This window comes from Mycteria americana, chromosome 1 (assembly GCF_035582795.1).
Source record: "Mycteria americana isolate JAX WOST 10 ecotype Jacksonville Zoo and Gardens chromosome 1, USCA_MyAme_1.0, whole genome shotgun sequence".
NCBI classification, from domain to species: Eukaryota; Metazoa; Chordata; class Aves; order Ciconiiformes; family Ciconiidae; genus Mycteria; species Mycteria americana.
Genome location: NC_134365.1, coordinates 1,379,093 through 1,397,605, shown reverse-complemented (window position 1 = coordinate 1,397,605; position 18,513 = coordinate 1,379,093). Strand labels below are relative to the sequence as shown.

General features: G+C 53.4%; 1 protein-coding gene across 1 annotated transcript in view; it reads left to right on the top strand.

Annotated features, from left to right (window-relative positions):
• The first annotated feature begins 2,239 nt into the window (after window positions 1-2,239).
• TNPO3 (transportin 3) overlaps window positions 2,240-18,513 on the top strand; it is a 42,672-nt gene continuing 26,398 nt past the window's right edge. Inside the window, exon 1 of the mRNA XM_075510215.1 lies at window positions 2,240-2,650. Within this exon, the coding sequence (XP_075366330.1) occupies window positions 2,525-2,650 (126 nt within the window). The 5' untranslated portion in view covers window positions 2,240-2,524. The remainder of the gene's footprint in view (window positions 2,651-18,513) is intronic.

Below are 18,513 nucleotides of genomic sequence, written 5' to 3'. Positions count from 1 at the left end.
AGCTTCTGCCTCTAACCGGCCTGTCCCGAACCCTGTTCCTCCAGGAGACCCCAAAAACGGCTCCATTTTGGGTCTTGTTCCTCTCTGTCAGGGTCTTTTTGTGCCAGATGACTTGGTTTTAACAGGAGGGCTCCGGTCTCCTACCAGAGTTGGTATTTGTAGCAAATTTGTACCAAATTTGGGTCTGGATCAGCCCCGCATCAGTGTTTGGAGCTGGAGCGCGGGTCTGGAGGCAGCTCAGCCCCAGGAAAGGGGGGGGCCGGCTCACGGCAGGTCCCCGGTGGGATATTGGGGGTCTGGATTTGAACCTTTCCCATCAACGCGTCCAGCCAGACCCACCGGCAGCGGCAGCGGAGGAGCCGGAGGATTAAACCCCGTGTGCCGGCTGCTCTGCGCCGGACGGCAAAGTCAGCGGGGCCGGTGATTTCGGCGCTGTGCCAGCGGCCGGCCGGGCTGTCTCCGGCCCCGGTCCCCCGAGGAGGAGTGTGCCGCGGGGGGCACGAGGGGAGGCAGGAAAACGAGCATCACCCCCAGTTTGGGGCTTCCGCTTGCTCGCCATCCCTCGAGCCGAAGCCTCATCCCCCGGGGCAGGGGGGTAGACCAGAGTCATGGCTCCTTCCCCACGGGGCTCGCGGTCGCATGCCGGCCGCGGCACAAACACGGCGGCGATCGGAGGAGCGGGGCAGGGAGAAGCCCCCGGGCCCCGTGCCGCTGCAGCAGCTCTTTTCCCGCTGATCCGCAGGTTTGCTGATCCGCCGGGTATTCAGAGAGGGGTCAAAAAAAGGTCCGGATTAACCCAAAGTGACCCTATCCGGTGGAAGATCCCGGTTTTCTGACCACGGAAGGTGCCGGAGCTCGGTGTACGGTGTACGCTCGGTGTACGCTCCCCTCTTCTTCCCTGGGGTCACCTCCCACGGCCAGGTCTCGTTATCTCCCCCCAGTTTTTGGTGGGATGAGGGCTGCAGGGGGGTAGATCCCGTGGGTCGGCCCCTGTCCTAAAAAAAGAGGAGTCTCCGTGGGGCTGAGGCCACGGGCAAGGGGGATGGGGGCAGCGCCGTGGGGCCGGGGCTGGCGGGACTGGGGGGCGATGGGACCCCAGTGGGACGGGGCTGGTGGGACTGGGGGCGATGGGACCCCAGTGGGACGGGGCTGGTGGGACTGGGGGTGATGGGACCCCAGTGGGACGGGGCTGATGGGACTGGGGGGCGATGGGACCCCAGTGGGACGGGGCTGGTGGGACTGGGGGGTGATGGGACCCCAGTGGGATGGGGCTGGTGGGACTGGGGGCTATGGGACCCCAGTGGGACGGGGCTGGTGGGACTGGGGGTGATGGGACCCCAGTGGAACAGGGCTGCTGGGACTGGGGGTGATGGGACCCCAGTGGGACGGGGCTGCTGGGACTGGGGGCGATGGGACCCCAGTGGGACGGGGCTGGCGGGACTGGGGGGCGACGGGACCCCAGTGGGACGGGGCTGGTGGGACTGGGGACGATGGGACCCCAGTGGGATGGGGCTGGTGGGACTGGGGACGATGGGACCCCAGTGGGACGGGGCTGATGGGACTGGGGGTGATGGGACCCCAGTGGGACGGGGCTGATGGGACCCCAGTGGGACGGGGCTGGTGGGACTGGGGACGATGGGACCCCAGTGGGACGGGGCTGGTGGGACTGGGGGCGATGGGACCCCAGTGGGACAGGGCTGGTGGGACTGGGGGTGATGGGACCCCAGTGGAACGGGGCTGCTGGGACTGGGGACGATGGGACCCCAGTGGGACGGGGCTGGTGGGACTGGGGGCGATGGGACCCCAGTGGGACGGGGCTGGTGGGACTGGGGGTGATGGGACCCCAGTGGAACGGGGCTGCTGGGACTGGGGACGATGGGACCCCAGTGGGACGGGGCTGATGGGACTGGGGGCGATGGGACCCCAGTGGGACGGGGCTGGTGGGACTGGGGGGCGATGGGACCCCAGTGGCAGGCGGTAACGGGCCCGGGGGTGAGGGGACTCCCCCAGAGCGGGCTACGGGGACTGGCCTGACTGGTCTCCGCACGCCCAGGCTACCAGGACCGGGCGGGGGGTTACGGGCCCGGGGGTGTGACCGGTCCCCCCGGCCGGGCCCATGGGGGGCTGGGGGGGGCCCGTGGGCTCCTTCCCGCCGCGGCGGGCGCGTCCCTTCCGCGTGGGGCCGGGCGCACCCGGGCCGCTTTGCCCGACGCACCCCCGGAAACTCGGCGGGACCGTTCCGGGCGGGGCTGTCGGCACCGCTTGGAGCCGGGCGGCGGGCCGAGCCGGGCCGGACCGAGCCGAGCCGAGGCGGAACGGAACGGAGCGGGGCTCGGCGGAACGGGGAGGAACGGAAGGAAGAGGAAAGGAAGGAAGCGGAACGCGCGTGACGGCGGGCGCGTGTTTCCGGGGGGGACCCGCTGTGCGGTTGCACCGCCCCGTCCCGGTACCGGAGCGCGCAGGGCGAGGAGATGGCGGCGGGCGGCAGCGGCGGGCGGCGCTGAGGGGCGGCGGCGGAGTAGCCATGGAGGGCGGCGGGGGCAAGCCCAGCCTGCAGGTGGTTTACCAGGCCGTGCAGGCGCTTTACCACGACCCCGACCCCAGCGGCAAGGAGCGGGCGAGCTGCTGGCTGGGCGAGCTCCAGCGATCGGTGAGGCCTGGTGGGGAGCGGGGCGATGGGCCGCGGCGGGGTGCGGGGGGGGGGGTACGGTGGGCACCGTCGCGATCCGGGTGAGCCCCCCCCGCCTCTCCCGGGAGCCCGGCCGCGCCTCCTCGGTGCCCGGGAGCCGGCGGGGAGGCCCGGCTCCGCCGCGGGCCGCTCCATCCCGAGCGGCGGGGGGGTTGTTGGGGTAACGCCGCTCCCCGAGCGGCTTCGGGGAGCCCCAGGCCCGGCTTTTGTCGGCTCCCTCCGCGGTTTTTTATTTTTAATAACAGGAAAGACGGGCTGACGCGTTTGGCACGGCCCTCACGGCGGCTGGGAGGGAGGAAGCGACTCCGGGAGGTGTTGGGGGGAAAACGTGGGGCTCACCCCGACCTTCTCCCGCTGCCTGAGGTGAGGGAGCCGGCGGGCATCCCACGCCGGAGCCGGGGGGAGGCATCGCCCTCCTGGCCCGGTGTCAGCGGGAGAGGCCGAAGGCGTCGAAGGGATCGGTGACGGAGCCGAAGCCCCGTTCCTCCTTTCTGAAGTCTGCGAGCGACGTACGGCGAGCTTTTCTCCCCAAACTTTAGCCTTAAAACTAAACGCGGGAGTCGGTGTGTGTTTTCTGGCCTCGCGTTGTCTTGGTGGAAGCGGGTGCGTTCCCTCTCGGTTGTAAAGCTGGGGGTGACTTCGTTTTTCTCTCCTCTCCAAAGCCTGTCGTTTCTCTTTATCTTTTGTACCGGTGCATCGCTCCCTGCGCAGCTCGGGTGCCCTTTGTGGCACCGCGGGACGTCGTTTCCCTCCTCTGTTCTTCCCTCACAATCTTCGGTGGCCGCCGATGCCTTCCCAGGAGAAGTCTGATTAGTTTTCTCTCGCGTGCTGTGACTTGTGGAGGAGCGAATCTCCTGCTCCCCGCGCCGGTCTGATTATCTCAAAGCCTGAATCCCGTGGAGCGGAGCAGAGAGTTCCCTTCCTCGGCTCCCTCAGTGCCCTCCCGAGCGGGTTTCGCAGAGCTCTGTTCAGCTCCATCAGCTTCCCGCCGGCTGGTAAATCTTTAGACCATTTTTTTACCACAAACTCATGGTCCCCCCCCCCCCCCTTTTTTTTTTTTAATTTACTTGAGCCTGCCACGCAGAATTACCTCCCCGATTACCACAAGAGTTTGCAGCAGCGTTTGTTTCCGCAGCTATTCTGCGAAGCGAGGAAAATCCCATCAGCCAGGTGTGTGGGTATTTAGACAGCCGCTTTCCCCGTTTGCCCCCCCCTGCGAAGGGGGCTTCGCCGTTCAGAAAGCGCTTGGGGAGAATTTGGGTTCCATGAAGGGGCTCAACGCCAATAATTCCAGTTATTTTCCCTCATCGGCGGCGGGTCCCAGCCCACGGCGGTTCTTCGGTGGGCGTGAGTGCCGCCGGCCGTGGTTGTACCTGTACGAAGATCTCGTTTCCGTTGAAAAAAGAAGTTTATTAGTTCAGAGAGGATTCCCGTTCCAGAAACAACCCCAATCTGTGGTCGCGGCAGCGGGTTCTTGGTGTTTGCTGGGTGCGTCCTCCCGGCTGCTGAGTCCCTGCCTGAAGGGGCCAAGAGCAGCTCGAGGACTCCGACTGCTGCGCTGTATTAGAGTATAAGAGGAGTTAACGATGCCGCAATTAATGCGGATCCGTTTGTGGGGTAGATAACCGTTTCGCAATGTGCTTAGGGGAGTTCCTGGTCAGCTCTTGGGGCAGAGCGGACAATCAGGGATGGGTGAGGGATGCGAGGGGATGAAGAAGATGGATTTCACCCGTACGGGAGGCTGAAGGTGATTCCTCTGCGTTAGAGGTCTGCAGGCTGCGCTCTGGCTGCCCACGCTTGGTACAAACTGCCCCGTCAAAAGGAGAGCTTGAAGTATTTGGGACTTATTTTTATTTTTTAATACCCTGACCACCCATAAGGATGAGATCTCTCTGCCTGTGGAAAATCTCAGGGGTTTGTTTTGCTCCGCTGTGGTTTCTTTGGGCTCTTATCTGTGTTGTCCAGGTTGGTTTTAATATAAATCACAGGTTCCCTTACGTGGTTTTAGCCTTTGTGTTCCTGCGAGGCGTCTCTCCGCGCTGCTCCCCTCGGCTGGCTCCGGCTGTCGCCCAAACAGTCTCCCACGGCTGAACAGACAGTTTCTCTTTTGTCCTGCCACGCAGATAAGTGCGTGTGAAGCGCCTCAGCTCTCATACCGGAAAACAAAGGGGATCCCTTTGCTTTTCAGAGAGGAATCTCTCTCCTACCTCTTCTCAAGAGAAGTGTCTTCAGAAATCCCTTTCCACCTCTGGACTGACTCTGTTGTACGTACAAGGGTGCTTAAATGCAAGCGGCGAGCTAGCTCGACTCCAAGTTAACAGCATGTCTGCTTCTCGCTTTTTATTTGTGCTTATTTGGCCTGACCCTTCCAGAGATTTATTTGCCGGGTGTAAGGGTTAATTCCAGTTATTTTCCGGAGCTTTGGGTGCTCTGGGGCACAGCCTGATTTCATTCAGCTTGTTTAAACTACTCTTTACTGAGTTTATTTCAACTTTCAGGCGCAAGCCGGAGGAAGGTGAGCACTTTTGATAGCATTAGCATCGTACCAGATAACAAATTTGGCTTGCTCAAGGTCTGAGGGCTGTCCAGCCCCCTCATTCTCATCGAGAGAAGATAACGGCTGCTTCAGAGAGGTGACGTTGCGAGCTCTGCAGCGACGGTTAACCAGGCAGCCTGGAGCGAGCCGATCCCGCGCGCTTGTTGCCCCGTGGTGTCGGCATGTGTGGTCTTAACCCCGTGGTAAGCGGGAGCCCGCAGCCGCCGTGGGGTACGAGCGTGCCCCGGCCGTGGTAAAGCTGCCTGGTACCAGGGATAATATTATGCTGCTTCTTAGCATCTTCTCTCTGCAGGTAGAAGGTTGTCTGTGCCTAAATGAAAGCTTGTGGTAAAAGTATTGTGCGTAATTGAGGGTGTAAAGCTGCAGGTAGCTGATGGCTGAGGTCTCGTTTAACATAAATTTTTCTGTAAAGAAGAAGAGAACAGAAGCTTCGGCTGCTTCTTTGTGAGCCGGGGTGGAGGAATTGTGCTTAACAAGCAGTGCTAGCCCCGTGCCCGTCACTGGTGTTGCGTGCTCGGCGTGGCGTGGTGCTGCAGGATTAACGCTGCCTGTGGCAAAGCGGAGTTTAAAAAGCAGGAAATTCTTCTTGCACATGCGGTGGAGTACAGTAACAGGGTTTGGGACACGCCAGTGAGAAGTTTGCTGATTGACGGTGGTAGGGCTTTCGCTGGAGCAAGCGCCTGGAAGGTACGTTGGAAAGCAAAGGTCTTTCTGCTTCTTTTTTTTTTTGTGCAGAGAGACTAAACTTAAGTGTTTAAGTAGCTGCACTCCTCGGTACTCATGAAGACAAACATAATTTGCAGCCTTAGCTGCAGCAGGAGCCAGCCGGCTTGCTTTCAGGTTGGAAGGCCCGTTCCTGAAATTAAGGCCTTTCCTCCTAATACAAGTCATTAGCCATCACAGCAGGCGCTGTTGACGGTGCAAGTACTCTTGTATAGAGGTATAAAATAGAGGTATAACATATATAGAGTTTATAAACGTGTGATACGGAGGTTATCGTGCCACCCTCCATCCCTAGGGCTCCGTGTCCTCCCTCCCCTTGCAGAGGAGGGAGCTGAGGCAGCAGCGAGCGATCGTCCTGCCCGTAGCTGCGGCGAGTGGCGGGGGCAGACGCCTGCTCGTGGGACGGGCGCGTTAGGCTGTAGCTTTTAGGGGAAGATTGAAAATCAAAACTCCTTCGCTACCTTTCTGCACCCTTCACCCCTTCTCTGTCTTTAACAACGTGGTCCTGAGAAGCGGCGTGCAAGGCGTCAGCTTTATTGAAGGTGCAACCTCGGCGATGAGCTTCAAGTGAGGATTTTGCGGCCGTTGGTTGACATAAAAATGTAAAAGCAGAGAGCGGGGTGGGTTTTGGTGCCTGACTTCTCTAGGTGGGTCAGTAGGGAAAATAACTGATTCTCCACTTCAACTGTTTGCTGATTGTCAACAGTAGCGAGCCAAAGGCTGGGAGTGTCATCTACTGATCCTCAAAGCAGCGCCTGCGCGGACCAAGTGCTCGCTTATCATTACTGTTTTGTAAGTGAGGCCTCCTTGTATCTCAAGCCGGATCAAGTCACTTGGATTTAATAACCTGAAGGTCCTTTCTTAGGCCTCTCTTCTGTTCACAAACCATCTCTGTGCAAACGACGCCCATCGTTGAATATTTCTTAAATATCCGTTATCAGCCAGGATAGTGCTTGATTCGATGCGCATTGAGCAGTTTGTGCCTGTTTGATATTGGAGCGGTTCGGTCTCGGTTTGTTCCGTACCGTTTGCCTCTGCTGGGATGGGCTGTCGGGATTGGGTTGCCGCTATTTTCTTGCATTTCTGGAGTCGTGATGTTGTCTTAAGATCTCGCTCTTTGCCGGGATGGTCATCGCACGCTCGAGCCGTCGTGGGGACCAGAAGCTAAAACTGAAACGTTAGTTTGTGTGTGCCTCGATCGCTCCGTGGCGGTGTCGGTAAGGTCGCTGGTAGGGATCGGCTTGGGTGGTTCAGATTTGTCCATCTGCTCCCCCTGCACCGTCGTTTTCTTGCCTTTTAACTGCTAATTATTTCCAGGGAACGAGGCATGCCATAACTGAGTATCTTGAAGAGCAGTTGTGAGCTTGCCTGTGTCTTGTGCAGCGCTGAAGAGGTCGCTGTAGGTACAAGTTTACCTAAACCACAGAATTTGAGGATCATTCAACCAGCAAAACTACGCTATATGTTTGGAGTTTCATAACGGCCGATTCCAGACTAGCTGGAGTTTCTTTAAGGCAGAAGAGCCGTACCAAATGTAGGGATTAAACTTGTTTCAGATGTGCTCAGCTTTCTGATCCTGATTTCTTAAGTGTTTCTTCGTTAGCTTGTCTTCGGAGCGGAGCGCGCGTAAAATGTGCGGTGCAGATAAGCAGCTGCGAGCTGGTGCGCTGTGGTTTTTTTCGGTGTGGATTAAGTGTAGGTTGGTTTGTGATTTAATGTTGATTCAAAAAGTGCTTTCTAGGAGGCGGAAATTATATGTGGCTCGTAGCCAGACAGGGTTCATGGAAGTGACTAATTCTGATACAGATTTCCTTTGATCTTTCCGCAAAATCAATTTATTGGTAAAATTGGGTAGAATTATAACCCCTAATTAAATCAAAAAACCCCCAACAAACACCAAACAACTTTTACCAATTGAAGCATGCTGGAAATAATTGTGGAACCCTTTCCCAAACCATTTTAAGGGAAACAAAATCTCGCTGCCCTTGCACCCCGCGATCGGTGCGTGCGTGGAGGGGGGCCCACGAAACGCATGAGAAACGGATCGTCTCTGCGAGGAGAACCCGGCAGGCGAACAAAGGCAGGCGCTCGCTGGCTTCCCTCTTGTTTACAAACGCTGTTTAAAGCTTTTTCATTTTGGGATGATGACAAGAGAAGTCAACGTAAAATCCCCGCGTCGCCTGCAAGCCAAGTGGTCGAGGGAGCCTTTGGGTGCCGGTCGGCTGCAGCGTCCGACGTGGCCGGCTCTTATCATCCCCTCCCGAGTTCCTCGAAGGTGTAAAAGCAGACGTTAGAGATTCGTTTTAGCGTCTTGGCGTTGTCATGTCGCTCTTCCTTTGTATGTCCTTGTGGCTTGGTGCTGCCTGTCGCTTTGAGGCTGGGGTGGGTTGGGGTTGTCCAACCAACAGGGACCCTTCATCCCAAACCGAAGAGCTGCCTGCCAAAATCCGCGTGTGACCCTGGCAGTCCTGCACCGCTTTGCCCCCCGCCGCGCTCCCTCCTGCTGCTGTGTGGCACGGTGCAGGAGATGTGGTTGAGCTGCTCGCAGGCCACGTGGATCAAGAGCATCAGGCTCATCGCTCTTCTAAATGTCAGACTAATTTTATCCCTTCCTTGCCTGAAATAACATCACAAGATCATGGGAAAAGGCACCTTTGAGGGTCTCCAGTCCACCCCACTGCTTGGAGCAGAGCTGGCTTCGAGCTTAGATCTGGTCCTGTGGCAATGATGGTGGGGCCATCGCTCAAACTATCCCAGTCAACAAGATTTTAGCCTGACCCAAAATTTGTGATTCAGTTTACCAGCAAACCGGTATAAATGAGAAATCCCCAGATTCACAAGAATGCTTGTTGCTGGTTACCCCAGGTACCAAGTACCCAAGGATGGGGTTACTGGCCTTGATCTGATGGGTTTTTTTGTCTATTGGGGCACTTGGCCAGTTGTACTGGGCAATCATGCACGAGTGGCTGCTGCGGAGGGACGTCTGGAGGTCTGTTTCCGCACGTCCAAAGGAACCACGGGTTTAAAAGTGTCGTTTGGAGGTGAGCTGCTCATTTAGAGAGGATTGCTCACACCATAGCCGCCCTCGCCAGAGCTGGAGATAACCTCGGCTCATGCAGGCTGCTGAGCCCTCGATGGATTTTGGAGAGGTGATGGTGTCTTGATAGAGCTTTGGAAGAGGGTCTGTGTGCCACCATGCAGAGAGGAGACCTTAATGAATACAAGGGGCTGTGTTCACTCCCCAGTCATCGAGATGCTCCAGACTGCAGGGTGATGTTCAGCCCAAGTCCTCTACTGATGCAAGTCTTGGGTTTTTGAAGCATTAAATGCTACGTACCAAGAAATTTGCCCGTATCTGGCTAAAGGAATGGGTAGAAAAGGCTGCAAAAGAGAGAATGATGTGTCTTCTGGACTATCAGTGGAGAAGACAAGTTTCCTGACCAACTGAGTAGCCTCTTATGATAAGATGGCCCGCATGGTGGATGGGGAGAAGAGTGGATGTCCTGTTCCTTGACGTTTAACACAGCTTTCAACGTGGTGTCCTACAGTGTTTCTGTAACCAAACTGAAGAGAGTTGGACCTGATGGTTGGGAAACTCTCCCAGTGACTGGGCTTAAGCACTAGTGCTCATCGACCTGAAGTCCAGCTGGTGGCCAGTTACGAGTGGCAATCCTCACCGATCGACAGTAGTGCGGATGCTGCTGAACGTCTTCATTAATCACCTGGATGATGGGACAGATGCACCCTCAGCAAGTTCATGGATCATACCAAGTTGGAGGAGCGGTTGATACTCTGGAGGCAGGGCCGCTTTTCCAAAGGACCTCGGTGGGTGGAGGAACGGGCTCGCAGAGACCTCGGGCAGTTCAGCAAAGGCCAATTCAAAGTCCTTTCCCCAGGATGCAAAAACCCCATGCAGCAGGTCAGCCTGGGACAACTGGCTGGAAAGCAACGTTGTGGTTTGGGGTTTAGGAGACCCAAGTTGCCCCTGGGCTGCATTAGAATGGATAAACCATGGAACAAAGACCAGGGTTGAGGAGGTCTCCATCACTGGAGACATTCACAACTGCCCTGAACGAGCTTGACTGAAGTTGCTTCTGCTTTGAGCAGAGGGTTTGACCTGAGACCTCCAGGTCTGCTGCTTCCAACCCTAGTTATTTGCTGGTTCTAAGTTTTAGGTTTTGCTGCTGTCTTATCAAAGTCTTCCTTGCGACGATGTAAATCTTCCACGGTAAAGATTGCCTACGGTAGCAGTTGAATCCTTTCAAGGAAGGGGCTTGAGATTATAATCTAGGAAAGAAAAACGCAAGTTAAACATGTTGGTAGAAGTTCAGAAGGCAATGCTGCCTCTGTGGCAAGGTCTTACCAAAAGGCCCACTGTGTACTTTCCTTTTGAGCTGGAAGCTCTTGATGGACTCCTGGCCTCATGGTGAAACCACGTCTCCAGCACGCAAGCTGCCATCTGTTTTCTCAATAACAAGCATAAGTCTGGCTGGCAGGATGTCCACTGGAACATGCCTACATGTACTGGCCCTCTTAAGTCATCTTCAAAGTCTTGTTGAGCAGAAGACTTGACTTTGAATGCATTGTCTTTGCCCAAAGCCTCCTTGAGCTCAGTGCAGTGAAGTCCATTAGAACCGTCCTTCAAAAACCTGTACAAGACCCTGCGGAGAGGCTGCTCAATAGCTGAGAGGGTTTTCCAACTGGTTTGACTTGGGAATTATGACCTTGGGCGTATCGTACTTTGGAGGTACCACTTGACGAAGAACGGAAACAGACAGCTCTTTGTCGGAAGGCCGGGGTGCAAGAGAAACACTTTGTGGCTGCCTTTCATGCGTGAAGCCTCCCGTTTTCACAGCTTTATGGCTCAAGCCAGCCTTTGTCTAAAAAGGATCCATAAAATTTAAGGCTGTGTTAGGAGCTTCTCTGGCTGGTACTTCAGCTTCCGTATAGCTGGAAGATTTGTTCCTGCGAGTTACTCTTCTGCTAGCTGGGATTGAATGGACTGGACGCTGCTTTTTCCCAAGTTGGCTCCTCCGGAAAGACTTACTTGTCATGGATGGTTTCTGGCTGGAATGAGTGAAGTTGAGCTGATGTGAGCTCTCTCCAACGTTAGCACCTAGCGTGGTACAGCAGTGAATCCCTCCATCTTACTCGTGGTCTCCTGCTCTGTACTAGGAGATAAAATTCAGGTGGAACTTGCTTGTTTCTGGTCACCATCTAGTTCTAAACTGGCTTTGGGGCTGAGGGACCAGCTAGAGCCTCCACAGCTGCTTAGAGCCATGTGCACGTCCTTTGGTTAGATGCGCGTAGCCAAACTCCATGAATTTTCTTAAATTCACATCTCGAGTCTTCTAGTGCCTCACGTTCTGCACCGAAGGGATGCAGCAAGCGTTTCTGCAGGATGCTCGTCCGTCTTCAGACTTGGGCTGGTCAAAGCCAAGTGCAGATTTTCTGGGATCCTTCCTGCCATGCTCCATCAAACAATGGCAGCTCTCGAGATGTCCAGGCAATTCTTTGTCTCTTCCTTCAAAATATGTGGTGCCCATTTCACTGCCCTCTTCTTCTCCACTGTCTCCAGGGTCTCATCAGCTGAACCAAAGTCACTTCTGGCAGTTGATGGGCCTGGAGGAGTAGGTGGTGGGCCACGTTCCTCAGGAGCTGTAACGTTAGCTGCCGTCATCTCATTCCCATATCGATGGTCGCTTTATAGTATTGGGGCCAGAAGGTGATGCGGTGCCAGCAAGAGGTCCTTCTGTGTGGGCTGGAGAACAGCTGAGGCATCTGCAGGGAAGGTGATGGTCCCTTTTCTCCTGGAGCTTTCTGGTGTGGACGCACCACAGTTTGGGGACTGGGCCCACGACTGGGGCTGGGGAGGCACTTCTGCACCAAGGCTGGTAGATGCGTCCTCCTACCTAAAATTCTTCTGCCTCTTGGGCAGTGCATCACCTTCTGAGCAGAAGAGGCAACGTTACTTAGCTTTGAGAGCCACTCCTGGTTCCCAACCTCCCATTTGAGGTCCTTTTTGAATTTCCTTCCAGCTGCAAATCGCCCAGCTCTTCTCTCCAGGAACAACACATCTTGCCAGCTCCATTTCCACCCAATTCCAGGGCTGAGGCTCTTTGCATCAAGGTTCTTGCATCAAGGCTGTGGTTGTGTAAGGGCTGGGAGGCTTGATGTAGGTGTGGATGGTTTGGGCATGAGGTACTCGTTCTGCCAACGCTGATGATCTCTGCGCTCCAGTTGCCACCGGCACGGTGAAACTCACTCGGCGTCGGTCCTCTTTCCTTGCAGAAAAGTGACGGAATGGCAGAAAGTGAACAGTAAAATGATGAAAATACCTTTGCTTTTTTTTTTTTTTTTTGGCAAATGTTTTCAATTATAATTTTCTGGGGTTCTAACGCTCCGAGTCGTCTCTAAACGAATGCCTTCTCATCTCCCCGATTGTTAAAACTGAAAGAAATACGGCTTTTTTTGTGGGGAGGGTTTTTTCTTTGTGTGAAGAAGGTCCCTAGGCTCGCCTTGTTTACATCTTTGTCTCTTGTTGTTACAGCCGTGGAAATACCCAACTCATATTTCATCCCAGTATTAAATGTCGAGCTGCAAATGTTCCGCGCCTTAGCGTGGGGTTTTGGTTTTTATCTGCCTCTAGAAGCCGGGTGCACCGAGACAAAGCCCTTTGGGTGGCGAACTTCAAAACTCAACGACAAGGGCTTGAGCTGTCTTCCTGGTTTGTGCTCGTTCTTTTATTGCTCAATTTTTACATAAAACAACAAATTTTGAACCCCAGTATGAAGTTAGATAGATGGTAAGAGCAAATCTTATTCATGTGAGGAAGACTATGTGCAGATAGATCCTCGGGGACTGGAGGAAGCCGAACTTTAAGCCCGCGGACTCTTACGTACGGATGGGAACGGCAGCTCGTGATTTGTTTCTAACATTGCAACGGCACTCGGCTCCTTCCCCCCTGGGAGCTTCAGTACGTCTACGCAGGAGCGCTTTTGGTTCTGACTGTAACCCAGCCTCATTTTTATGGAAAAATCCTTTTCCTAAAGTAACGGCAACACCATATCTGAGCTATTTATAGTCTGGTCGGTGTTAGCCCCCAAGTACAACGGTCTGCAGGCAAACGCCTTTACTCTGGAAGGGTCTCCGTGGTGGGATGTAGGAGGCGTTCCGCAACAAAAATGAAAAATAGTTTGTGTTGGAAAGGGAAGACTGTTTTAATGTGATCCGATAGTTGATAAGGTCCTCGGGGGTGTCACCCTCTGTGTGGTTAGGGAAGGGGATGTTGTCACCCGGGCTGGGTTAGTTCATCTTCACGGGATCTCTCCGGAAACCCGGTTGGAGCCGAGTCTGCTCATCGGTGAAAATGAGAAGCGAGCCTTTATTTTCAAAACCTCCAAGACAGGCTGAACTGTACGCTTGCAGAAGAGCCTTGTCTGCCCCTACGCCGTTCACATGTTCTCCATAGGAAGGCAATTTTTATTTAAAAAACAAACCCAAAAAGCCCACAAGAGGTGGGGTGGTTTGCGAAGATCTTCCTTGCACAATCTGACAGCGATGGGACGTTGCCCTTCTTCCCACAAGCGCTTCTTGTCTGGAAGATGTTCTTAACTCGCTTTTTTTTAGCGATCTGGTGGTCAACGCTAGAATCTAAAATCATTCTCTTCTAACATCTTGGAAATAGCTTGTTTTACGTGCCCAGAAAAAATTCCCCGAATAACGTTAATCTCCTAAAGTACTTGGCTGCTCTCTGATCGTTGGCGAGATGCGTTCTTCTTCGCAGTGAGATACAGATTGGGTATGATAGCTGCAGCCAAAGACTAAGAATTTATTTATTTCCCAACCTGACGTTTCTTTAAGGTCTTCCTTACCTGTTCTGCTGCCGTATACGTCTATTCTTGCTAAATACTACTTCAGGGTTGGTTTTTTCCCCCCTATATATTGATTGACAATCCAAGTAATCGTTGTTGGAGCTGTCTGAGGGCGCAGAAGCCAACTTATTTCAGCTCTTGAAGGGTTTATATAATTTCTGCATACGCTGCAGTAAATTTTGGGCATGCAAATAGCTTCTTTTCGTACCGTCAGTCATTAGTGATCGTAAAACCATTAGTAATTTTGCCGTCTTTGTTGAATCGGTGACTTCCAGACGGTTAGATTATCGCTTGTGTAGCAGAGCTGGGGCTCTCTGGCTTTGATTTTTGCGTGCTTTTTGGTAGGATCTCCTTACACGCTTACTGCCGAGTCCCCCTCTCCGCCGCCGTGTCCGTAATTGTTCAATTCTAAACGCTGTGGAAAATATGTGCCCGTTAATACCGTTGAGAAACTTTTTAATACGAGTCGCAGAGGGTCTGGTGTGATTCTAGCTGTTGTAGTTATTTAGTTTCTTAAGAAGGGCTTTTTATTTATTACTAGCTTGGGGATTACCTGGTGAGTATAAATAAATCTGTAGGGACGTTTCCGTCAGAAATACGTCCAAATTTTTCTTGCTACCCGTTTTGAAGTTTTTACAGGCAAGTTATACACCAGTAATAGCTGGAGTTATTGGAGAAAGCTTATTTAACAGACCGTGGTCGCAGAGGCAGCCGGAAAGGAAGGATCAAAGCCTGGTAACAGCAAAGGAGCTTGTCTGAAGGGAGGCAGCTCCGGAAAGGCTCTCTCCTTGAACATCACAAGCGATGGCTTCAAAGCCTGGTGAGCACCCGTTGAAGCGAGCCCGGCCGTCCGTGTGTCCGTGGGCAGTCTCGTCCGTCCGCCCCCCAGCCTGTTGCTGCAGCAAAGTTTAAAGCTAAAAGCGATTTCGCAGCAGCAGCCTGAGGTTGGAGGCGAGGACCAGCAGCCAACCTCACGCACGGCCGGGATGCGACGGGGACCGGCATTTACGGTGAGGTTACGGTTCCGCGGAGAAAATGTGCTATGTCCTGTTGAAAGCTATGAAGAGCGAAGCTCTCCTGCTCCCGTCTGGATGTGGCAGCAGGTTGTGGCAGGGATGGATCCTCCTGCCGCTGAGGCAATTACTGCGCTTCTTTTTGGGCTCTTTGGATGCAATTGTTTGCTTGGATTTTGCTGAGTTGAGCTAAATGGAGAAGGGGAGAGCAGATGGGAGAACACCAGGGCGCTGAGCATCTTGGGGTGGCCTGAGGGTCCCTGACATACGTTAGTCTTGCATCTGGGTACTTTTGGGTTTGACAGTCAGCTCAGGTACTACGTTACGGGCTAAAATGGCTGTAGAAATATCTTCCAGCAAAATTTCAGGGAGTAGATTCAGGAGCTGGGCCCTGTGCTAAGATCGACTATAAAGAAATCAGAATTTTATGTTGCCGTATGCAAAAGATACTGGTTTTTCACTGGGAATAAGACTGGATCATCCTGACCTTGACCTGAAGTCTTGAACAACCTGGCAAACTGCTCGTGGCCTCGTCTCTTGCCCTTGCGTGATGCTGCAGACCCCTGGGCACGTGCCCGACCGCTGGACCCAGGACGTCTGGTTTCTTGAGCATCGGTTGGTGATGTGTTGGAGGTCGCCGCCGTTTCTGAGCACCCACCTTCCTGCAAGGGATAGATGAGTTTTGAAACGTGATTATTTTTTTCTTTCAAGATGAATTCGGTCAGTCTCTGAACGGCCGAAGATTGACGGGGAGCGAGGAATCGCAAGAAGACTTCTCAAGTGTATTAAAAGCAGAATTTGAACGCTGGTGTTGCTCTCCGGACAGGGACGGTGGGATGCGTGCTCCTGCACGGGGGAGGAACAGAAGTGCCAAATTCATTTTACGTTTGGGAAAATCTGGGTAATAAAATCACATAACACAATTCTGTCTGGTGTAATACTGAAGGTGTGAAAGACACTGAAGTTGGGGGGAGGTTTAATTACTGAATCCAATAAACTGGGGTACGGGGTGAGCTCACTGAACCGCTGAACTGGGATTTATCGGCATAACCACTGCGCCTGTTACTTCTTTTTGGCTGTACCTATTTTGCCGATGCAGGATTGAATTCTCAGTAACAGATGTGGCTCTTTACTCTGAAGCCATTAAATGCAGGGGGAAGACAAGGCTCGGCAGGCTGCATTTTTTAAAAAAATGGGTATTTAGCCGTTGGAACAACTGGCCAAAGGTTATGATCGAATCTCCTTTGCTAACAAGGCTGAAACGAGGACTAGAGGGGTTGTTTTTTAAAAATAGAGAGGTTTTATTTCACACTGGATTCCTGTGGCTTAAAGGATGTCGGAGATGAGGGCTGCAAAGCCGCGGCCGCATCGCAAGGTTTGGGCTCAGAAATGCTCATCTGAAGTCTGCTTCCAGGTTTCTACATCAGTTGTATTTTGGATTTTTTAGCCGTGCTAAAGCAAAGAGCGGTAATTCTGCTCCATTATAGAGACACCAGCTCATTTTTAATGCCCCCTTAGGTTCATGCGGTGCAAAAATTCCCGGTCTTTAAGTTCAGTAAAATAAGACATCGGTCTGTCTTACTTTATCTTTCCGTGCTTAGGCTGGGGATGGGGCGAGGGTGATGTCAAGCTGCCCTTGGGCAGAGGGTGCCTGAAGTTAGAAAAATAAAAATATCCAAGACCAAGGGGTTTATGTCAGCCCTGACGCACTGGGGATGTCTCCTTTGATTTCCAGGGGCGTTCCCGCAGGCAGCCTGCATAACCTCCTGGACCGCATGAACCCGAACCGGATTTTCCACCAAAAAACCCCCCTTATTTCCGTAACGGGGTATCAGCTGTTGCTTGGCTGAATGGCCGAGTCCTGCTGTGCTGAATGGCCGAGTCAAGCCCGATGCAATGCAACGCTCTGCTTCCCTTATAGATAATCGGGGGTGAGCAGTGGGCGCACCCCAAAAACCTTTATTTTCCCCCCCTCGGTGCCTAAACGCAAGCTTCGGAGGAGAAGTTTGTGACTGTGAAGGACTAGGGAAGGTGGCAGCCTGCATCTGCTTTTCCACGTGGATGTTTCCTCCAGGTAGAGTTAAGGGAATGGCTTTTTTTCCCTTGGATTTCCGTTCGTGCTGGCAATTTCAAGCCCAGGAAGGATGGTAATGTCTACGTCTAGCAGTGGCCGGTATCACCACCTGGAGTTTTTGCTTATAAAGTGTTTTTTAAAAGGCAAACAGACAGAATCCTTTGTTCTGCAGATGATTTTAATATATTTAATTTATTTAATTATTCCCTCTGCTGTGCTGTTGGACCTGGATAGACTTTATATATATAGTCTGGATAGTCTCTCTCTCTCTCTCTCTCTCTATATATATAAAGTCCTCTCCTGTGGTGGTTGTGGGGTCCTGTCTCGCTGGCAGTTAACACGAGGCTTTTAAGGAACTCCTCCTTTTGGGGTGTGATGTTTGTCCGTCTGTAACGTTGGTTGGCACTGTCTTTTATCTCCCCCCAAAGAAAAAAAAAAGAGAAATACCTGCTATTCTCCAGTCCCATGACCCGTTCACCTTATTTTCTATCAGAGATAGGTTTTGGAGTCCAGTAGAGTGGTTTTCATAGTGATTATAGTGCTAGAAAATACAGTCTGATGAGTGTTGGGTGTTCCTTCCGAGCGATGCGCCTGTTCTGCCCGGGGTTGGTGTGTAGCAGCTTTCGGGGTACAGGTCGGGGGGGGGGGGGGCTGAGGCGCTTGGTGGTTGTCACACGCATGGGGTGAATTGTGTGAATTGATTAGTTGGAGCTTAAGTATGCACAGAAATTCAGATTTCAAGTGTTTTGGAAAAATAAAGCATGAATTTTAATTTTTAAGAAAAAAAAACCCCAAATGGTCTTACCAAAACTAAAATGCATTGCAGATGTTTCAGGAAAGGAAGAGTATTTTACTGACCGTCTTGAGTCCTTCGAAGATCTCGTTCCTCAACAGGAGTCCCCACGTCCAAGGGTTTCTTCCCAAGCCGTGCCCAAGTGCTCCGGTGGTGGCCTCGCCGTCCCTTGCTGGGGTTTGGTGACACTTGGTGGCCCAGCCAAGCTTTCCTTCCCCGATGGGCTTTGTTTTCCACCAAACCCTGTGCAGTAGCTGCTTCAGCAGGTCTAAACAGTGCCCGGGGAGTAAAGGGCTTGTCCCCCGTGGGTGCCCGATCCCCCATCTCAGGGTGGCACGGGGGCTGCCTGGCCGTGTCCCCCCCGTCCTCTGGCTCACCCAGCGCTCTCCCCGTAGCTTCTGGTCCTGAGCAAAGGGCAAATGCCTTCGGTCTCCTACTAGCCGGGCGGCCGTTCGTTGCCTCTCTGAGGCCGGGCAGACGATGATTTCCCTCGTTGCTGGCTCTCCGCCAAGCTCTTTGGCACGTCCATAGTCTGCTGTGGAGTCACCGGTCCCAGTGTGTGCTCTTAGATGGGCCCGGCGGCTTCAATCTTGCAATTACATATCTTTATTTTGATCTGGGGAGACCTTTATCCAATCCTCCTTTTTCCATTTGTCCCTCGCTGGGGTCTCTCCGATTTTATTGCTGTGTAATAGGCCCAGCAATTATCCACCTTAGCGCGAAAAAGCCTCTTTTGTTGCTCTTTACTGCAAGGACGGGCATCAGATCCGCTCTCTAATCCGCTCTCCCA